This window comes from Vombatus ursinus, unplaced genomic scaffold (genome assembly GCF_900497805.2).
Source record: "Vombatus ursinus unplaced genomic scaffold, bare-nosed wombat genome assembly UNPS02014818.1, whole genome shotgun sequence".
Taxonomy (NCBI): Eukaryota; Metazoa; Chordata; class Mammalia; order Diprotodontia; family Vombatidae; genus Vombatus; species Vombatus ursinus.
The window spans coordinates 15,356,867-15,377,422 of NW_020954596.1; the positions used below are offsets into that span (position 1 = coordinate 15,356,867).

General features: G+C 34.0%; 1 protein-coding gene across 4 annotated transcripts in view; it reads right to left on the minus strand.

The window, feature by feature from the left end:
* The window catches only part of KIAA0232 (KIAA0232 ortholog), a 111,153-nt gene that overhangs the window by 73,655 nt on the left and 16,942 nt on the right, over window positions 1-20,556 (minus strand). For all 4 annotated transcript variants that reach the window (XM_027836168.1, XM_027836167.1, XM_027836169.1 and 1 more), the window contains exon 2: window positions 1,229-1,728. In XM_027836168.1, the coding sequence (XP_027691969.1) occupies window positions 1,229-1,459 (231 nt within the window). In that variant the 5' untranslated portion in view covers window positions 1,460-1,728. The remainder of the gene's footprint in view (window positions 1-1,228; window positions 1,729-20,556) is intronic.

Consider the following 20,556-nt stretch of genomic DNA (forward strand, 5'->3'; position numbering starts at 1 on the left):
TAATCACAACTTCTCCTTGTCTTTCCATCCTAAGTAACTTTCTATATCTTGCAAGGAACAAAGGCAAAATAAGGACAAGTCCTTCCTTCTATTACATCAAAATCTGCTCCCCTATAATTTTCACATATTGGTCCTAGTTCTGTTCTCTGGAGCCACATTATAAAGTATAGAAGTCACATTAGAAATATAGCAAACCTTAGTGCTTTAATCACTAATAGCTTAAAACTTCACTAAGACTTTTCTAACACTGTTTTGAGATTTAAGTTTCATATTTGGTGGGGGTAAGGCTAGTACTACTGTCAAAGGAAAACACAAACCACAGATAAAATCCCCAAGTCCCTTAAGCCTTCCCACCCTCCATAGGGTTCTATAAAAATACATGATCTTAGTTTAAATGCTTCTATAGCAGTAATTCAGAGTATATTAGCTCACTGCTGGAACTTTGTTTTACTTCTGACTAAGAAGCAATTGCATCTTTCACTTCCAATGTGTCTGCTTTTGTGGTAGAAAAAAAGTCTGAAATTTTGTTTGGATACTTGGAATTGGTAATTTTTTTTTATTTTAAGCTCAGCTTCCCCCAGTTGGGGGAACCTATTTTTAAATATAAGGGATCAATTTATTTAGTGAGTTATTCAAGGCTGGGATAGGGCGGACAAAAAGATGGGAAAGAAATTACTATATTTGGCAAAGTACATTGCTCAATCAAACCTGAGAGTTTGCCAATCCATAATGCACACTGATTTAAAAGTAGTTTAGCTTGAACCTTCTACAAAAACTTAAAAACTCAATTTCAAGCAACAAGCATTTATTTTAACATGTTAGTGTTGTTTAACACTTCATGTTATTTAAAATGTTAACTTAAGAATTTTAACACAATATATCAAGGACATGCTATAATCGAAAGTCAGAATACAGTTTTCCTAAATACTAGGAAATATTTCAGAACAAGAAATTCATAGGATCATAGCATCACAGATTTAGGCTGAAAAGGACCTTAGCATGCATCTGGCTCCACCCCCTCATTTTACAGATGAGAGAACTGAGGCCTTGGGAGGTGAAGCTCCAGGTGACACAGGTTTTAAGTTGTAGAGCAGGGACTTGAACCCAGGTCTACTCAGTCCCAATTGAGCACCCTTTCCATCATCCCAAATGTGACCTCCCAACAATAAATATATATGTAGAGACAATAACAGTTTACTTGCATGAAATATCTAAAATATGTAAATACCTGTTCCTGTAGATCGTAGTCATAGCTATCATGCAGCAGAAGACTGAGGACATACCGAGTATAAATCATGGCATCAATGCCACACTTCTCTAGCTCTTGTCCCAGCCAGGTCTGCACTGGGCCCAAAGCATGAAGCAGAGACATTTCAGAAACAGATACAGGGCCTGGATAAGAGCTTGAGGAGCTTTCAGATGGCAAACCATCCACAACAACTGTACAGAGAGGGTGCATGAATCTAGGTGGCTGGCATCCTTAAAACGTGAAGCATTTTCTGTAGTTGATATTCCGTTGGTATCTGGAGGGGATTTTCACTCCAGTAAACAGGAGAGAGGCTTGACTTCTAGGATAATCATTTATATTTGCTAGCAGTCAGCTGTCTAGAACTGAACTTCCCTCTTCAGGCATGACCAGTGAATATACTTATCCTAATAGCAACACATGTAGATGTGTTTTTCTACCTTAATTTCACATTGAGGCCAAATGTGAGTCTCCGGCAGAACCTACAAAAATGAAGAAAAAAAGTACAAATGTGAATACAAGGACAACACATCAAATATTTTAAAATAATTTTTAAAATTAAAATGAATGAGTTCACTTTACTAAAGTAGTATTGAAAGTAATATTTTATAAATACTTCTAATCCCCTTTTTCATTAAACTTAATTTTTTAAAAAACAACCTTGGGAAAAATAATATATTCAGATTTGCTGAAGGTCACATGCCCAAAATAACAACTTATTAAGGTAGGGTGTGTGCTTAGTAATTCAATTCAATAAACATTTATTAAATGCCTACTCTGTGCAAAGCACAGTTCTAGGGCCTGGGGACATAAAGACACAAATGAAACAATGCCTAACTCAGGGAGCTTACAGTCTAGGGAGAAATAGGGGAAATAAATAACAAGTACATAATAAAAAGTATATAAAAGGTAGTTTGAGGAGAGAGAGAAAATACTAAAAAGGAAGCATGAGGGAAAGTCTGCCAGGGGCAAAAATACACAAATTGAACCTTGAATAAAGATGAGGATTCTGAGAGGCAGAAATGAGGAAAAGGTACATTCCAGCTGAAGGAATCAGTAAAGTTAACAATGAAACCTTTCCTAATTTCACCTTATCAGAAATTATCCCCCTGCCTTTGGAGAAAGGTAGGTGCATCAGAAAGAGCATTGGGCCTGAAGTCAGGAAGATATGACTTGAAACCCAGTCTCAGACACTTACTAGCTTTGTGACTCTGGGCAACTCATTTAATTTTCTGTCAGACTCAGTTACCCCAAATGTTAAATGGGAATCATAATAGCACTTCCTTCACAGGGTTATTATGAGAATCAAATCAGATAATATCTATAAAGTGCTTAGCACAATACCCATCAGATAACAGGTGCTTAATAAATGCTTGTTTCCTTTCCCCTCTCCCCTTCTTTCTCAATATGCTCACAGTACTTTGTTTCTAACCTCTCATACGTCCTTAAGTTCTCTTTATAGTTAGCTACTATAATTACTTGAGTACTGTCTCTTTTACCCTACACTATACTCTCCTAGGAAATAAAGACTGATTCATCTTTATTTCTCCTCAAGCACCTAGGACAGTGGTTTACATACATCAGGTGCTTCATAAAGGTATACTACTGAACTGAATATTTGTTTTGCTATACTACTAAATTAGTAAAACGTTGGCTTTTATCTGCAATGCCGAATTAATCAAGCACTAAAACATTAGCTTATTTTTAAAAAGGTATGAATCCAAAACTAAGTAGTAATTAGCTAACAACTTCATAGAAACAGTATTTAAGCTTGACAGACACAAAGGACTTTGTTGCCTGGCAGGTACTACTTATTTATCCTTTAGGCAAATAACATGGTATCAGGATTACTTTATAGAATTAAGGAGAGAGAACATTTCTGAATATGGAAAGCACACAGGAAGAAAGGCTGCATCAACTCGGTCTGCTAAGTGTAAATGTTCTGATTTCCTGAGGCAAGCTTTCTCGTGGCTTGACAAGGGCTGTCAGAAGATTTCCTTTGTTTCCCCTAATTAACACCCTTTCAGTAAAAACTGGGGCCAAGCAAAAATATGGTCCCTATCAAATGATAACATTTATGATAAAGCCTAGTAGAAGACGGACAATTAAAAATGGCAATTTGTATCCGAAGTGGAAAGAACATAAGCTGTAAGCTTCATACCATGCAGCCTTAGCTTTACGTAGTACATGCTGGGTGACAGGAGGGTTATCACAAAGTGATCACTTTTTTAAAGCAGCATTAGTAATTGTTAGTGAAAGCATCAGGTGAGAAAAGTGAATATTCTATAAACATTTAAAGCCAAAATTCTTTGTTAGAGATAAATGCACAGAATCCTAAAAGTCCTTTGCAAAAGTATACTAAATCTGAAGTTTTTTTAAAGAAGAAAACACACTAAATGATTCAAAGATCAACTGCAAAAAAGAAATCAATATTTGTCACTAAGGTGTCATACATGCTGTTTTGTTTCAATTAAAAATAATTTTCAGCTACTATACTCTGTCTTCCTAAATGTAAAACAAATCTAGATACCTTAAAGAACAGTTTATACATGTTCCGTGTATATTTCTAGTTAGCTGTCAGAGTAAAGCCTTTTTCATAAATCACTAATATAAGTAATAAAACATTACAAAACAATGTTTCAGAAAAAAAAGCTTTTAAAACCAAGGAAGAAGTAACATTTAATATTACTTTTACTACTCTAAAAAATATTTCACAAGGTAAACTGTAAAGTGGAAAATGGAGGTCTAATTTCAGACAAAGGTAATCAGAATAGAATAATGTCTTTGGCCCAACTGCTAAAGACTTGATAAGAATAAATCTGATATTAAAAGACCAATTAAGCATGCTTCCTTACATTTTCATCAGCCCTTCATATCTCCTTTATTGCTTTAGTCAAGTTTTTAGGATGCTCTACTCCTACTGTTGTAGACAAGTAGGCAAATCATTAAGGGGTAAAATTATGTGGAGGAAAAAAAATCAATTATTTCCTCTTCAAATCTTGGGAGAGTGGAATGAGTGATATCCACACTGGAAGTAAGGAAGGGTAGAAAAGAAGCATTCATTGTTTATTAAATGCAAAGCACTAAAACAAATTATATTCACTAGAAATTCTGAAGACACAGTTCAAGTAAACACTGACATAAGGAAAATACCCTTCAATCAACTTTTAAAGTCTTTGCCCTCTAGGGTTCCCTCCAGCATTAGATCTATTTTGCAGATTTGGGGTAATTAAAGTTTTATCCAATGAATAAGTACATTAAAAATTTAAACCTGTGAAAAATCATAGTCATTATGAAAAAACCTAAAAAACATTATTATTTAACAATGTTACCCAAGTCTTAAGATTTTTTTTTCCTCCCATCATCAGGGAAAAAAAGATTTATACTTTTTCTCAGCTAAGTGATTTAAAGGAAAAAAAAAAGCAATACATTCATATAAAACAAAGTATAGAGCAGAAAATTTGTTCCTAGAATTTACTTCTGAGAACATTACTAGCCCCTCAACAGTGTACTCTTTCTCTACAATTCATTCCAGATGTTTATAATTCTTCTTTTCTAATAATATAAGATAGCCTAATAGACACATTTGACCACACGCCAAGAGGCACTAGTAGAAAATACAGGCCTTGATTTGTTTTACAATCTGGGTCATAAAGACCATAAAACATGAAAGTAAAAATTATGGTGGATCAGAATTATTTTCCTTGTCCAACAGATGCTATATACTGGCAGTGCTTAAAGTGGGTACAAATAACAAGTATGGTACTCAAGGACCAGTCCTAGGCTTGGCTTCTTACAGAGTCTCTGATGACAGGCCAGCATAACCACAAATCCAAAGAATGCACAAACCTCTGAGCAGACAGTTCTTGCTAGACAAACAAATTCTCCCAAAATCAGACAATATACTTGGGCTCTGGTTACCAAGTCATGAGGTCCACATTCATCTACATCTACATCCTTTCAGTTGTGAATGGACACCAAATGGATAAAATAAGAACTTCAAAATGCTATTGGTTCATGAATCACCTCTGGTACTATGGTCTACTATTACATTAGTACAGGCACTGACAGTGGCCTGTGGCTGGCCTCTATGGGGCAAGTCACATTTCATCCAACTGGCAGAGTTCAAAAATCTACCTAGCAAATAATCAAATTTCCTCTGTACCACTATGTAAACTAAGTTCACCAGGATCTCTGACATTTCTATTTATTTTGTTACCATTAAGGTATTAAGTATTTTGTTATAGTTTGTAACTGAAGAGGAAACTGAGACCTATTGATATTGTATTCTTGCTATTAAAATCACCTCTTTATTGCCATTATTTCAGGTAGGATGTACCTAAGCACCTTAGAAAGACAAATATCTTTTTTAGAAACATATTAAATGCTTAAAAGTTATATTTATATATTAAATCCACAGTATTGTAACCTTTATCTCCTAAAGCCCTACTCTGAGTGATCCAAGGCTGGAGGAGGAAGCAACATGGGCTAAGAATCAAATTATCTGTATTTCAGTCTTGGCTCCCAAACTGATTAGGCAGGTAACAACTTTTCTACACCTCAGTTTTTTCATCTGCACAGTAGGCATAATAATAGCTGCCCTATTTACTTCAGAGGGTTGCTGAAGATTAGATATGTCAAAACTCAGACTATAAAGGTAAAGCCTTACTATTACAAATTACTTTCCTCAATTTAATTTGAAACTGGATTAGATGACATACCAAGCTAACTACTCTCTAATTCAAAAGGCTTTTGAATACCTTTGGGGCATATTTATAGTTGCCCAAGATATTCAAAAATGCTTCCATAATCTGAGTAGCTGAAGTTATGCTTGGTAATTTTTCATATATGATACTATTAGGACATCAAGAGAATTCAATTTACTTGGGGAGGGGGTTAGTTTAAAAAACAAAAAGCTTTAAACCATGAGATTGGAAACTTTCCCCTAGTTTGAGATGTTAAGTTTCTCTTTTAACATTTAAATATAGAAAACTTTAGTGAATTCAAAGCAGTTTTGTCTATGTGCAACTCCACTTTAATTCTGGGGGTGAATTTGGATTGTAATGTACAAATGGACTTTGATATCAAGTTTCATTATAATTCTGTGATTGAATGTAGACATCTGTACCATGAGCATTGGGCTTCCTGTACACCCACAGCACTATAGGCCAGTCTGAACTTTTAAAATAGCCTGGAGACTCTTCCACTCTCCTGCCACTGAATCCAATTCTAAGACCAGCTTCTCAGCAGAAATTTTGGATTAAAAATACCTCTGGAGGTGATAGAGGAGGGGCCAATGACTTAAATAATTTTAGCAAACTCTGTTCCAATCCCAAATCCCCATCAAGCAATCTTCCTATTCAACATTCAGGCCAAACTAACAGAATAATCTCACTACTAGTTTTATTTTGGCTTAGAAGTGATAGAGTATGGTTCTTTCAATTAATGTCCACCATAGCTCCCAGGAAATTAAAAATATTCCAGGGGTAGAGAAGAAACCATCCTAGGTCTATAAGAGATAGTGCCCCAAGGGTTATATGTTAATATTAGATTACCCTTTGGTTTCATCAGAGAGTATTAAAAATGAAAACAAATTTAAATTATGTCAGTCTGTAACCGTAATCTAGCCCTTTTTTTTTTTAAGTTTCAGGCTGATATAATTACCCCAAAACTGATTCACCCTTCATTAGTGAGAAGATATACAGCATCTACTAGACTTGGAGTCAGAAGAGATCTGTCAGATCCCTCCTGACACTCACTGGCTGTGTCGATCATGATTAAGTTGCAACTTCTGTGAGCATCAGTTTTCTCATTATTAAGTCGAGGATAATAATATCTGTAGAACTAACCAATAATAACAATAATGATATTGTAAATAATAATAACAATAATAACAATTATTGAAAGTGATAATGATAAAAATAAACATAATGGCTCACATTCATATAGCACTTTACTATGTGCCAGGTACTGTGCTAAGTGCTTACAGTTATCTTATTTGATCCTCACAACAATCCTGGGAGACAGATGCTATTATTATCCCCATTTTACAGATAAGGAAGCTGAAGTAAACAGAGGTTAATTGACTTGTTCAGATCACACAGTTAGTGTATGAGGCCAAATTTGAACTCAGGTTTTCCTGACTCCAGATCCAGTGCTCTATCCACTTCACCAGTTAGTTGACACCTAGCTGCCCGTAGTAATGTACACATAATGTTTGCCTTACAAAATGAAACTGCTATTTAAATGTCAGTTATTGTAAAACACCCAGCAAACAGTTCATTCTCCTACTTAGGCAAGACATTCTCTGCCTCATCTTATTTATACTTTTAATTTGCTTATCAAATCTTTGCTTTGCAAACATTCCAAAAGATAAGCTAGAGCCCAGCCTGAATGAATTAATGCTAATTTCATTTTTTTTTTTTTGGTCCTATAGTATTAGTATATAGAAGTATATAGTGAGGCAATTCTCTCTAAATCAATGCAGATTAGCAATTTTCCTGTAATTAAAGTCTAAGATTTGAAACTAGTAGGGTCCAAATTAATAAGACTTTCCTTGGGCATTCTTTAATCTTTATACAAATCTAATCTCCATTAAAATGTGGTGATATTTTCCACTTCACACCATAAGTCTAAAACAATTCATAAATTATAACTTTAATGTGGGTTAGAAATTTTGTCCAAGTGTTAATTGCCTTCTTATGCAGGTATAGAAATCATCTCCTATGACTATAATTTTCCCAAATAGCAGGGAGTATCACTACAGTTCAACCTCTTTAAAGCAGTAAAACAATCTTATCAATTTATGTATTTAGGTGTTTCCAGGTATTTGTGTAGGGAATCATGGGAATTTTATTATGTCTTTGGGTCAGCTAATATCTGTCCTTGCCTGAAGAAATACAGCTCTAACATTATGATGGAACTTTGGGAAAATATTTGTTGTTCAGTCACGTCCAACTCTTTGTGACCGCATTTGGGGTTTTCTTGGCAAAGACACTGGAGGGGTTTGCCATTTCCTTCTCCAGCTCATTTCACAGATGAAGAAACTGAGGCAAACAAGGTTAAGTGACTCACCCTGGGCCACACAGTTAGTTAAGTGTCTGAGGCCACATTTGAACTCAGGAAAATGAGTCTTCCTGACTTTACGCCCAGCATTACATCCACTGAACCACTTAGGTGCCCTTGAGAAAACATACAAAGTTCAAGTATATGCAAATGCTATGTAGATTATGTGTGACAGTGATTATAATATTTGGGTAGTTTGTTATTGTTTATTTAGCCTCACATTTAAGTTTTGTAGGAAGTAATGTGTTACCTTTTAATCTAAATGTTACAAAAGCAAAGAAACAATGTGTTCTACAGTAACAGAATACTAGGAAATAGAGAACTACATTGTTTTAACAATCTTCTTTTACCTTTAAAGGCAGCTAGGTGGAATACGGGCAGTTGACAGTGGACAAAACACAGAGTCCAGTGGATAAGAATGAAAGGCCTGGAGTCAGAAAGATATGAGTTCAAATCCAACCTCAGCCACTAGCAGTGTGACTCTGGACAACTCATTTAACCTCTGCCTGTCTCAGTCAGGTTTCTCAACCGTAAAATGAGGGTAATAATATCACCTACCTCCTCCGAGTTGTTGTGCACAGAGATGCAGTTGTAAATGAGATAACAGTTGTAAAGCACTTAAGCATATAGTGCCTGACACATGCTAGGCATTTTATAAATATTTGATTCCTTTCTATCTAAAGCTCCAAAAATGTATTAAATTCTAAATATTCATAACACCATGGATCAAGTGGTAGAAAGGACCTTAACTACACCAATTTCCTCATTTTACAGCTGAGGAAACTGAAGCAGAGAGTTAAGAGAGGCTGAGTGACTTCTGCTCAAGGCCCAACTGGAGGAAACGGGTCAGATTTTAGACTCAGATCCTCTGACTCCAAAGTCAGAGTTTTTTCCCATGTACCACTTTATCTCTCTTAATTTGGCCTCTCTAATATTAGTTCTCATCAAGTGAACCCTCCCAACACAAAAGTATCCTATGGTCTGTTCTCTATACCAATTTTAGAAGAAGCTGCAGAAAAGAATCTCAGACTTTCCTTTCTTTTCTCATAATCAAATACACATCAGCAATGCCCAGTTCTTACTCTAATGAAAATAAGCAAGGGACTGAAATACTTGAGATATATTACCCGCCAATCCTCAAAAGGCACTGAGAGCTTCCCAAAGCCACTAGGAATCCCCACCATTATTGCTGGAAAATGTGGGACAAGAACCAATATCTTGATATGCACTAGTTACATATGATTCTTAATGCAGCCTGATCATACTCAAATTCTGAACAATGAGAAAATGCTATCAAAATATTTTCTTGAAATTTAAACTCCACGGTAGGGTGATTTCTACCTTTTCAGTAAAAGCAAGCCTTTAACTATATGCTCCTGGGAGCTAACAGTTGATTTCCCAAATACTCCATCTTTTGAGACCCCCCCCACCCAAGTACAGTGACCCAGTTGTGCGTATGATAAAACAAGATCAAGTTATCTAATTCATTGGTAATTCTCAAAATAAGATCAGCAAAACTGCTTATTTAATAATATTTACAAAATCACATAAAGATATAAAAGTGAAGATTTAAAGCAAAATCACTTGCTCATTTTCTAACAACACTCCAAGAATATCTGTGAGAAATTTTACGTAAAATAATTTAACCTACTAGAATTATCAACCAGTCATTAAGGGAACCAGACAGCTAAGCAGTTTTCAGAATGGTGCCCCGTAGGGCAAAATATGAAAATGGGACCTTATGAAGAAAACCATGGGCTTACTTCTTTCAGTCTATCTTTGCAAATGTAAACTGCTATATTCAAAGAAATATTTTTTTTTAAAATAACAACTTTAAAATCACCAGCAAGTGAATACAATCAAATACAATGTCAGACCTTCTTTTTCAAGGTACATATATAGTACCTCTTTCCTACACACTTACCTACCTTTTCCTGTACCCCACTTTGAGACCATAGTATGGCATAGTGTCAATCACTGCCATTATAATCCTTCTGGGATTATGAAAGTATCCACGACCAAGGATTAAGATTTAGGAAATATTTTGGAGGGGGAAGAGAGAATATATGATCCAAGCTTAATTTTTCTTGTAAATTTCAATTACAAGTCAAATTCCATCAGAAAGGATCAAATACTATTATAACCAAAATTTCACCATAATCAAACTATTTCTGAGTTTCAGAGTTCCAGATGATGGTACTCTGGTACCATCTGATACATTTCATATTACAAGTAAATCTGTACTACATTGTGACCATTCTTTGTTCATATAATAATCACTAATGAAATATAAATTTGACATTTAATTTTGTAGCATAGAACAATATAAATATATGGTACACACACACACACACAATCTAGTAGACAAATGAAAGGATGAAGAAGAGGAAAAGGACAGTCCAACTGAAATAAGCAATTGTCCCCAACTTCATGGCTACTTGATGCTACATTAATGCTATGAGAATATTTTACAGCAAGAGTTAGGTTTGACCTGTACAACTACAAATATTGGTTTTCCAGTCTAGAATAAAATTTCTTATTAAGGTAGTAGTGGGAGTGTCATCACAAACCAACTTTTCTGCATTGATTCTTTAAGACTATGTTTAGATTTAAACATAAACAAAAAACTGATAATACTTAATTCACTAGCAATTAAAAAGTGTTGTGAAGTATTTTTCTGAAACTCAGAGTCCACATGAGGGTATTTTGGTTTTTTGCCATTTTACTTAAAGCAATTCTTAAAAATGTCTTCATCTACATTTCTATAACTTATACAAAATTAAGCTATGCCCAATTATGTGGATCTTTTAAAAAATATTATATATGCTTTCCAAGTTTCTGTTCTGCTTGGTTTTCATAAGCCTCAGTTAATTGTAACAAATTGATCTGATGGTGCTAACAACATAGTAAGAAAAGGCAAGAAGCCTTAAGAGAAGGTAGGAAGCAACAATTAGATTTATAGTGTGGCCAAAGAACATTTGGAGAGGATAGTAAAGACATTTTCCTAAAAGTAGCTGAATTTCTGCAAAATTATAGTCCTAGTTTTATAGGTAACTACAAACCTGACCCTACCAACCAATGGAATTTAGAGAAGCACAAGGTGTCAGAGCTGTAAGAAACCTTAACATTTCTTGAATTATTAGTCAATGAAACTAGAACTTCAGCCAAACTGTGACATTTAGAATATTAGTAGTGCAAAAGAATTTAAACACTAAAGAACACAAGTGACAAAGTTAGACTATCAAGATAAAATAAAAACAACAATTAGGTAGCAAGTAGCAGTCCCAAGGAGTTGAAGAAACTGCTTTTAAAGATGGTTAACTGCTTTAGAACCTAGAACAAGACTACGGAAACACTAACACCTAAATGACCCAGATAGAGAGTTAAACTTCTCTAGGAAGCTTTCCCTTGAATATTTCAGCCTATTTGGATCTTTCCCGGCTCAGACCTCTTCTAACATTTATTGCTCATTCCATTCCCTTAGGCACTTAATTATATACTCTTGTACTCTATCTCATGTGCATATCTCTCTGCAATGAGATAAAGTCCTTTGGGTAATGCTTGCCCAAAATTAAAGCCTCTTTTACTAGCTAATAGTGGTTTAAGTGAAAAACTTCCGAGATCTAAATTTGAAAGAAAAAAATCCGAAATTAGAGGTTTGCTAATTACTGCTGAATACTCAAAGAATTGGAGAAAACTGAAGAGTTAATCTAGTCCAGTTCTGTGCCTTCAGGAAAGTGAATGTCTAATTCAGAGGTGAAGAACGGACAAACTACAAAATAGAGCTGGCCACTGGCTTAATGTTATGTAGTTTTTAAGTCAATTACCAAAAGTTGATAGAGAACTACTTTTAGTTAATCAACAAGCATTTATTATGCCTTACTATTTGCCAGACATTCACTGTTTTAGACACTGAAGATACAAAGACAAGTGAAATAGTCTCTACCTTCAAGAACCTTAGATACTCTATTTGTTTTATATGTGTACATCTCTCTGAAATGAGATAAAGCCTATTGTGCAATATTTTTTAAAATGAATTTCAGCTCCATCCACACATACTGCCCCAACTACTAAAACACTTGACTGGCTGGTAGACTATGAGGGAGGAAAGGCAAGAGAAAGAATAATATGTACACATGTAAGTAAATTCAGGTAACTGGAAGCCTGAGGGAAACACTAGGAGAGTTATGGCTATGGCTAATCAGTTTAGAATTGAACCACGTTTTGGGGGGGAAAAAAACAAATAAAGAGCTGTATACAGTGCTTTAAATGTGGCAAATTTAAGTAGTAGATTAAAGTAGTAGAATTACTTAAATTCCTTGCATGTCACACTTTTTAAGTACATTCCAATATCAGTGTGTTTATTTTCTCCCTCAATGATATATATTTCCCACTCACTCTCAGTCCTTTATACAGTAAGCCCTGTCTGTTGAATTGAATTTGAAATTACTCCTAAGCCTTTCTCTTCTGTATTTATATCTAGTCCCATCCCACCCTAACCTGTATTACTTTCTCTATGTACCACCTTGTACTTTTTCCTATGGAAATTCAATCTGACTTAACTGTGCCATTCCCCTCTAATGAATCTAGGATCTTTCCTCCCTTTATTCTTCTGTTTTTAACTGGTTTCCCACTTTTATACTGAAAACAAACTTCACAACAAGTTTCTTAAAGGGCTCAATTTTTCAGGATTTGCAAGTTCTGTAAATGACAGTCACAAATATTCACACACCTTTTGATGCCCAAAGAAATTTTGCATAAAGAAAAAGACTAGCAAAAGTAGAAATAAAGGATATAACAAACTGTAGAAGAAATAAGTAAAGAAGAAAGGATAAGGAAAATAGATGCCTAAAAAGGTTGACTAAGCTACTAATAAATTAGAATCTTTCACTAACTCCTAAATGACATTTAATTGCTAGATCTGAGAATGCAAATACCAGGACAGATGGTTAGGCTTTCATAAATAAGAATTCTTACCTGTTCATTTTCTGCATCTCAGTGAATGAAATTGGCACAGAAGGTGTTGTTCATCCTCCTTAGCAGATGGACTGGTAGCAGAACCAATCTATGTCCAGAAGAGACACTCCATAGCCTACTCTGGAATTCTATCACTTAATAAAGTGTTCAGGTGCTTAGTCTAACAATTTTAAATTTGCAAAAAGACACAGCTAGGCCACTAAATCACAAAGAATTATCAGCCTACAACTGTTTCCAATGGCATTCTAGAAGTATATCAGATCTTTTTGTAGGATAACCTCCTTTGTAAAAGGTCTCTAAATTAGCAATACCAGGGTGGAATTACAAGGTTGTCTTCCCTCTCTGGGTCATTAAATATGCAAAAACATACTAAATACAAATATCTTGTCTCTACCTAACCATTACAAATTTTAAAGTTATATGTGAAAAAGCACGATAACTGAGACTATGTTTTCAAGGTCTAATTCACACCTATGTATAAAGTATGACTTCATGGAATTCAATTTTTAAAAGCAAGTTATTAAGAATGTATAAAGAAAATGATTACTGTATGGAAAACTGAATGTTGGTTATGCTTGGAATCTGTCCTTAATGGCTCTACAACCATAACTACTAAAGGTATGCACTCAAAAACTGTATACTTAGCTAGTTTCTCATACCATAAATTTTCTCTTAATTTCTACCACCTAAGTAACCTCATAAAAGGATATTTTGGAAAGCAGCCCTAATTCTTAGGAAGACCTCTCAAATGGTTCTATAGTTCTATAATTCCATGAAAGAATTCCTAAATGTAGGATTATTATTATTATTACAGCTTATGAGATTATTCTCCCCAAACAATCAACCAAGAATGAGTAAATATCTGAATTAAGTTACAGGTATATAATACACCTTATACTTAAGAGATAAGAAAGAAAAAAACATAAAGATTCTTTATATTAAAAATTTAGCTGAAAGCTGTCAAGTTATGGATAGAAATAAGACTTTCCTACAAAAGTGAAACAAATGAGATCTAGATCTGTTCTGTCCAAGTATAGATCCAAATTCAAATGTAAGGGGCACAAGCTCTCATTCAATCTGTATAAATTCTTCTCAGTTAACAATGTAATGGTCAGATGCCTACAAACTTGAAAGTCTATGAATGGTTTCTATGTTCTTCAATATTTTTTAACTAAGTACTAGAAAAACTAGTTCAAGCACATACTAACTACTGTTTTATTCCTGAACTTTGTTTGTAGCTTAAGATAAGTTTGCTTTAGTTCTGATCAAAAAAATCTGTGTAAAATTTCTAGATTAGATCACTTTCTACAGATTAGAATTTTGAGACTAACTTGCTAAATGTATGGCTGATCTAGTTCTATTATGGGCCAAAATTATTAAGCAAGGGGAATTTATAATTCACCGAGACGTTCTAAGCACAAAAACTATGCTTTATATTACCAGAAACAAGAAAGGCTAGTTTAAGTGATGGATAACACATCTCCATCACACAGGAATGGGCTGGAAAAATAGACAATTCACACAAATCACTAAATCAGAGACCAAGTTGTTTTCTGATTAAGGTAAAAGTATACTTAAATTATTTTTTCAAACTTTCACATATTTGCCCCCCCCCAAAAAAGGGAAAATATTCTTCTTCACTATAGTAAGAAATAAAACCAAACTAAAACTGCCTTATTGTCTGGACTTCAGAAATAACAAACTGATGCTTCACAGCTATTAAAATTACACTAGAAACTTAAAACCTTTATAAAGGTATTATTTTTGCACAAATGATGAACTTAAGAGATTCCTGACATTAAAAACTATAAAACATTTGAAAAAATTAAAACCGGAGTTTTAATTGTGTGGAAGAACCCTAAGGCTATACAGGCTTTTCTCTAAAACTGAAGGGGTAACAAGGATAATAGATGAGCATGATGAGCCTAAATACTTAAGGAATACATTTTAAATCCACAAGCTCTCAGCTCAATTCCATAAGAAGTACACATTTTATAACAACATAAGCATGTTTATTTTTATAGACCATAATTGTAACAATTAAACTTACCTAAAACCTTACTGAAAGTATAAAAATGGACAAAGATCACAGAGTTTGTTAAATTTGACTACATAAAATATGAGGTATCAAACAACTCAGATACTATGGTCTTAAAAATGTTAGTCAAAATGATGCAAGAAAATGTCTTCATGAAATTTCTACTCCTTCCAAATTAGAACAGATATTGTCAACAGTTTTTTTAAATTTTATTTCCAATGTTTAATGAGTACAATTTAAGAATTTTTTTTTAAAGCTAATAAATGCTCACTGGCAGGACTGTCTTTCAAATAGTAAACTAACTCCTAATATAATTCTTCAACATAGGCTTTGGTAATACATAAAGATGTATTTGCCTCGTTTTCAATGATGCCTACATCAGTGAAGAACTTTCACAAGCATAGCTTGATCATCTTGTTGGTTAAAAATGAAAGAGGATCAGAAAAAAAAAAAGTGAATTTTAAAAAATCTAGTTTCAGTTGAACAACCAATCCGTGCATGTAAAAATTCAGAGAAAGGATTAACTAACTTGTTGAAATCAGCTCAATTTAAAATATTCAGAGTGAAAGTTACTGCCAAAACACTAAAGTATATCATTTTTAAAATGTATAGTTTTTTTCATTCATGGATTTCATATTTGAGATAGTCTATCAATAAATTTTCTATTTCATTCAATTAATTCTTTAGGACAAATCCTAAGTATAAACAAGCTATTCCTGTACTCTGAGTCAGACAAGAAAGGTATGTTAACTTTTAAAAACAATTGGAGTCATAATTTGAAGGATAATCTAGTAAAAATTAGAAAGTTAACATTTCCCTAAGGACTAATTTATAATCAAGGAAAAACATACTTGAAGTCTATGGTTCTTATAATAGTTGTAAATAACAACGAAAGAGTAAGTTAGGCCTAAAACCAGGGATTCTAACCCTTTCTCTGGGGTTGCATATCAGACACAGCTAAGAGATAGTTTGGAAATGTAATTATTTAATTGTTTTAAATAGACTTATTAATCTTTTACACATTCTGATTTGCTTTCTCCTAATATACATACTTCTAGCCCACCCCCCCTTCCTTATCCCCTTTTAAACTTTTCTTGACTCACTTTTTCAGGTTTCAAGGACTTGGGAGTCTCAGGAGAGTAGCTTACTTAAGATGGATTTTTGAGCCTGGGTAGCATTTCTGTGAAAATCCCTTTTATATTTCATAAATCAGCCCTAGTGCTGGCTTGAAAGTTATCTTTTCCCAAGTAAATGAAAAGATAGATATTTCTTTAAAAAAATAAAAGACTGCAAATATTTTTTAAAAAGACATTTAATAATGCTACATTTTCAAAATACACATTTAACATTTTATTGATTAGACTGCAAACAAAATAAGATACACTTTGGATCGGTATGCTGAATTATGAGGAAAAATACATCAATACAGTTGAAGCAGCATTGTAAATCAGAAAGCACTTTAAATTTGAAACGTCACTACAATGCAAATATAATTAAAATATACCTTGACGGATGCAGACAAAAAGAAAAAAAATTATCACATGAATTGATATATGACCCAGCAAGTAAAAAAAATGGAAAAAAAAAAGAGATAGAGAGGTAAGGATATAGGGTACAGAATGGGTAGAGATTGTTACTATTCAAATGCTAAGAACAAAATAAATTCTGTTCCAAAAAGCTGCCAACTGAAATAGTGCATTATCTTTCTCTTACAAAGGATTCCCAGTCAGATTTTTTTTGCCATTCTAAATTTTAAATTTTGAGTTTAGAAATGTTAATTGAATAAAACATCAATGTCATACACCTCACCTTAAGTTTAAAGTGAATGGTAAAGTTTGCCTTAGCTTTCAAGGAAAAAAACTAAGTTATTCACCTCAAAGCATTGAAGAAATTGGGATAAAATGTTTCATTTTCTTCTAAGGTGATGTGGTAAAGTGAAAAGAACCCTGGACTTGCAACCATAAGGCCAAAATTTAGGTCCTGGTACTGACTCTGTGTAACCTTAGGGAAGTTACTTAACCTCTCAGTCTCAGTTTTTTCACCAGTAAAATTAAGATAATAATAACTGACTCCATGAGGTCATGGAGCTGTGAGAATCTAACACGTGTATAAAGGGCTTTGTAACTCTGAAATATTATGTAAAATATAAGTGCTATTATTCTGCAATCAGTGAAGACTGTAATGATGCAACATGTTTACTAGAATAAATGTCTGCAGTTGGGCCACAGGTCCATTCAATCCATTCAACAATTTCCTGATTGTCTTTTTCTATTAGTTTAAAAGATACTCTGATACCATCACTGACTGAAATTGCAAGTTTGTACTTTGTTAGCTATTCTTCCTATCAGCACGTGCTACACAGATTCCATTAAATCTGTGTTAGAACATAGGACAAATAACACAAATCTTGAAAGCAAATTGAAAAACATTTCTTTCATATGAATAATAAATAATGATAATATAACTTTAATATATATTATATATATTATAAATATATAGAATATATTATATAATTATATATTGTATTATAATATAAATAAAATTTTATGGTAATTTTAAGTCAGTCGAGTTGGTTCAAATCTAGTCTTTTTTATTACTAAAATGAAGAAAGAACTAATGTGGGAATTAGAAATTTCTTTCATGTGTCATGTGATGCCACAACCATCACAGCATAATGAAAAAGGCACTTGACGAGTATTCTGGAGACCTGGATTCCAGTCCCAGCTCTTCCACAAACTAGCTGTGTGATCTCCCTCACTGGGTTTCAGTTATTCATTTATAAAACAGCAGGTCTGAATAAGAATCTCTCAAGATTATTCTAAATATAACATTTCTTGATCATAACTGTAATCTAGAAAGCCATTCAGCAATATTCAAATTACTAATAATTTCTCCACAAGTAAAATGGGAATAATTCTGCCCTTATTACAGGTATATTATGAATATAAGTATACATATAAAAGTATGTTGAGGGGGCAGCTAGTTGGTACAGTGGATAGAGCATTGGCCCTGGAGTGAGGATCACCTGAGTTCAAATCCAGCCTCAGACACATGACACTCACTAGCTGTGTGACTCTGGGTAAGTCAATTAACCCCAATTGCCTAACAACAACCAAAAAAAAAAGTATGTTGACCTGAAAGTTTTATTTCAATTAATGTGGTAATTTATTTTTTTACTCATAAGACCATAGGATCATAGGCCTAGAGCCAGAAGCCATCTAATCCAACCCCTTAATTTTACAGGTGAGAAAACTGAGGCCCAGGGAGGTTGTGATTTAACCAAAGTCACAAAACTAGTGTTAGTGGTACTACTATTCTTCAGCTATCACTTCTTTGATATCTTCAGTCAAAACCTCTCGTTAGGATAGCTTTACCTAGATAACAGCTTTACCTAGATATTCTGCTCAAGACAGTTTAGTTTACTCAGTCCTAAACTCCCTTTCACATCCCTCTCCTGTGTCTATTAATTCATTCAGCAAGCACATATTAAGTGCCCAATAGGTATCAGGTACTGTGCTGGGTGTAAGGGACACAAAAACAAAAATATAAGTTTCTGTTCTCAGAGAGCTCACATTCTGTTGTCTATCAGTAGTACAACCATTCTTCCAGCTTCTGAGGCTAAAATCTTGGAGTTATTCCTTCTTCACACTCTAGATCCAGTATCTTACCAAGCTGTGTCACTTTCCTTCCCTAATGGGGCAATGTCTCTGATTTGCCCTATTCTCCATTGCCACCTTTCTCTCATTTTTTCAGATCTGCATTATAAGAACCTTTTAATTTTTCTCCCTGCTTTGGTCTTTCCACTCTCCAATGGGTCCTGTCAGACTCATCTTCCATTCTTTTTGTGATGTTGTTCTTCCCATCAAAAGCTTACAGTGTTTACCTACTATATCAATTCAAAACTCCTTGGCCAGGATAAGGCTGTCCATGGTCTAAACTCACTTTCTAAATACCTCTATCCTCTCATTTCTCAGTCCCAGTAACATGCTTTACTAAAGCCCAATTTCGTGACTGTTTTATTTTTGTCTTTATATTTCCAGAACAGAACACACTGCCAGGAACAGAACAGGAGCTAAATAAATGCTTGTTGATTGATTTCTCCTTTCTAAGAATATTCTTTCTGCTCTCTTCCACATGCTCTTTGTAGACCAGATCTTTCAAGGATCTTCTTTGACTAATCTGGCTCACACTTATCTTCTCTATAACTCCTATTGCACTTTACTACCACAGGGTGGTATACTCATTCTCCTTTTCCTGTAAATCCCCGTGTTTAACAAAGTTCTTGGCACACAGTAGATGCTTAATAAATGTTTATTGAATTGAATTGTTGGTTTTGTGTTGCAGAATCAGATTTTAAGTTTCTTGAAAGCAAGAAACACATCTAATACTTCTATATCCTCCACAGCATCTAAAACAATGCTGTCCACACACTAGTTGCTCAATATGTTATCATTAACTGAAAAAGGAAAAACGTTTTATAACACTTCAATGTAATCACAGTCAAGAGTTATTTTTATCCCTTTCAAAGGTGGAAGAGCTAATTAGCAGTGCAGGGTCTAAATGGCAAAAAAGGTCACTGAAGTGGTATAGTAGCTGGTATGGTAGTGAAATAGCCAAATCTTGCTTCAGTATTCTTTTAAAAATACAGGGAAAAATATGATTTGGGATTAAAAAAATGAAAGATTTGTAAATTATTCAAAAGTCCCAAGCATGTACAACATAAAAAATTTCTTTAAGAAGAAAGTTGGAAGGTGCTCGACATGAAAATCACAACATCACAAAAATGAAAGTCACTATATCTTAAAGCAGAGAATGATTGCTTTTTTTTTTTAAGGCAATTGGGGTTAAGTGACTTGCCCGGGGTCACACAATCATTGCTTATTAACGGGAGAATACAGCAAGTCTCCAACAAGTTAGAGGAAAGGTAAACAATAACAGCAATTTAGAAGAAAAAATATTGATGGGAAGACTAAACTTTGTACAATTACAGTAACTTTAGCATGACATTTAAATAAAATATTAGCTATGAGAAATGGGAAACATATAAAAGTCATTGATTCTATGTATCAACAATTTTAAAGATGTTTAAATTTCACAATTAGGAGGTGAAAAGAGCCAGGAAACTAACTCAGCCAGATAAAGCTGATCTCTTTGGCAAAAGAAAGGAGGTCAAGAGCAACTCCAATTTAGAGTAAAAGATCATCTTCAAAATACCTTTTAAGCAGTAAAG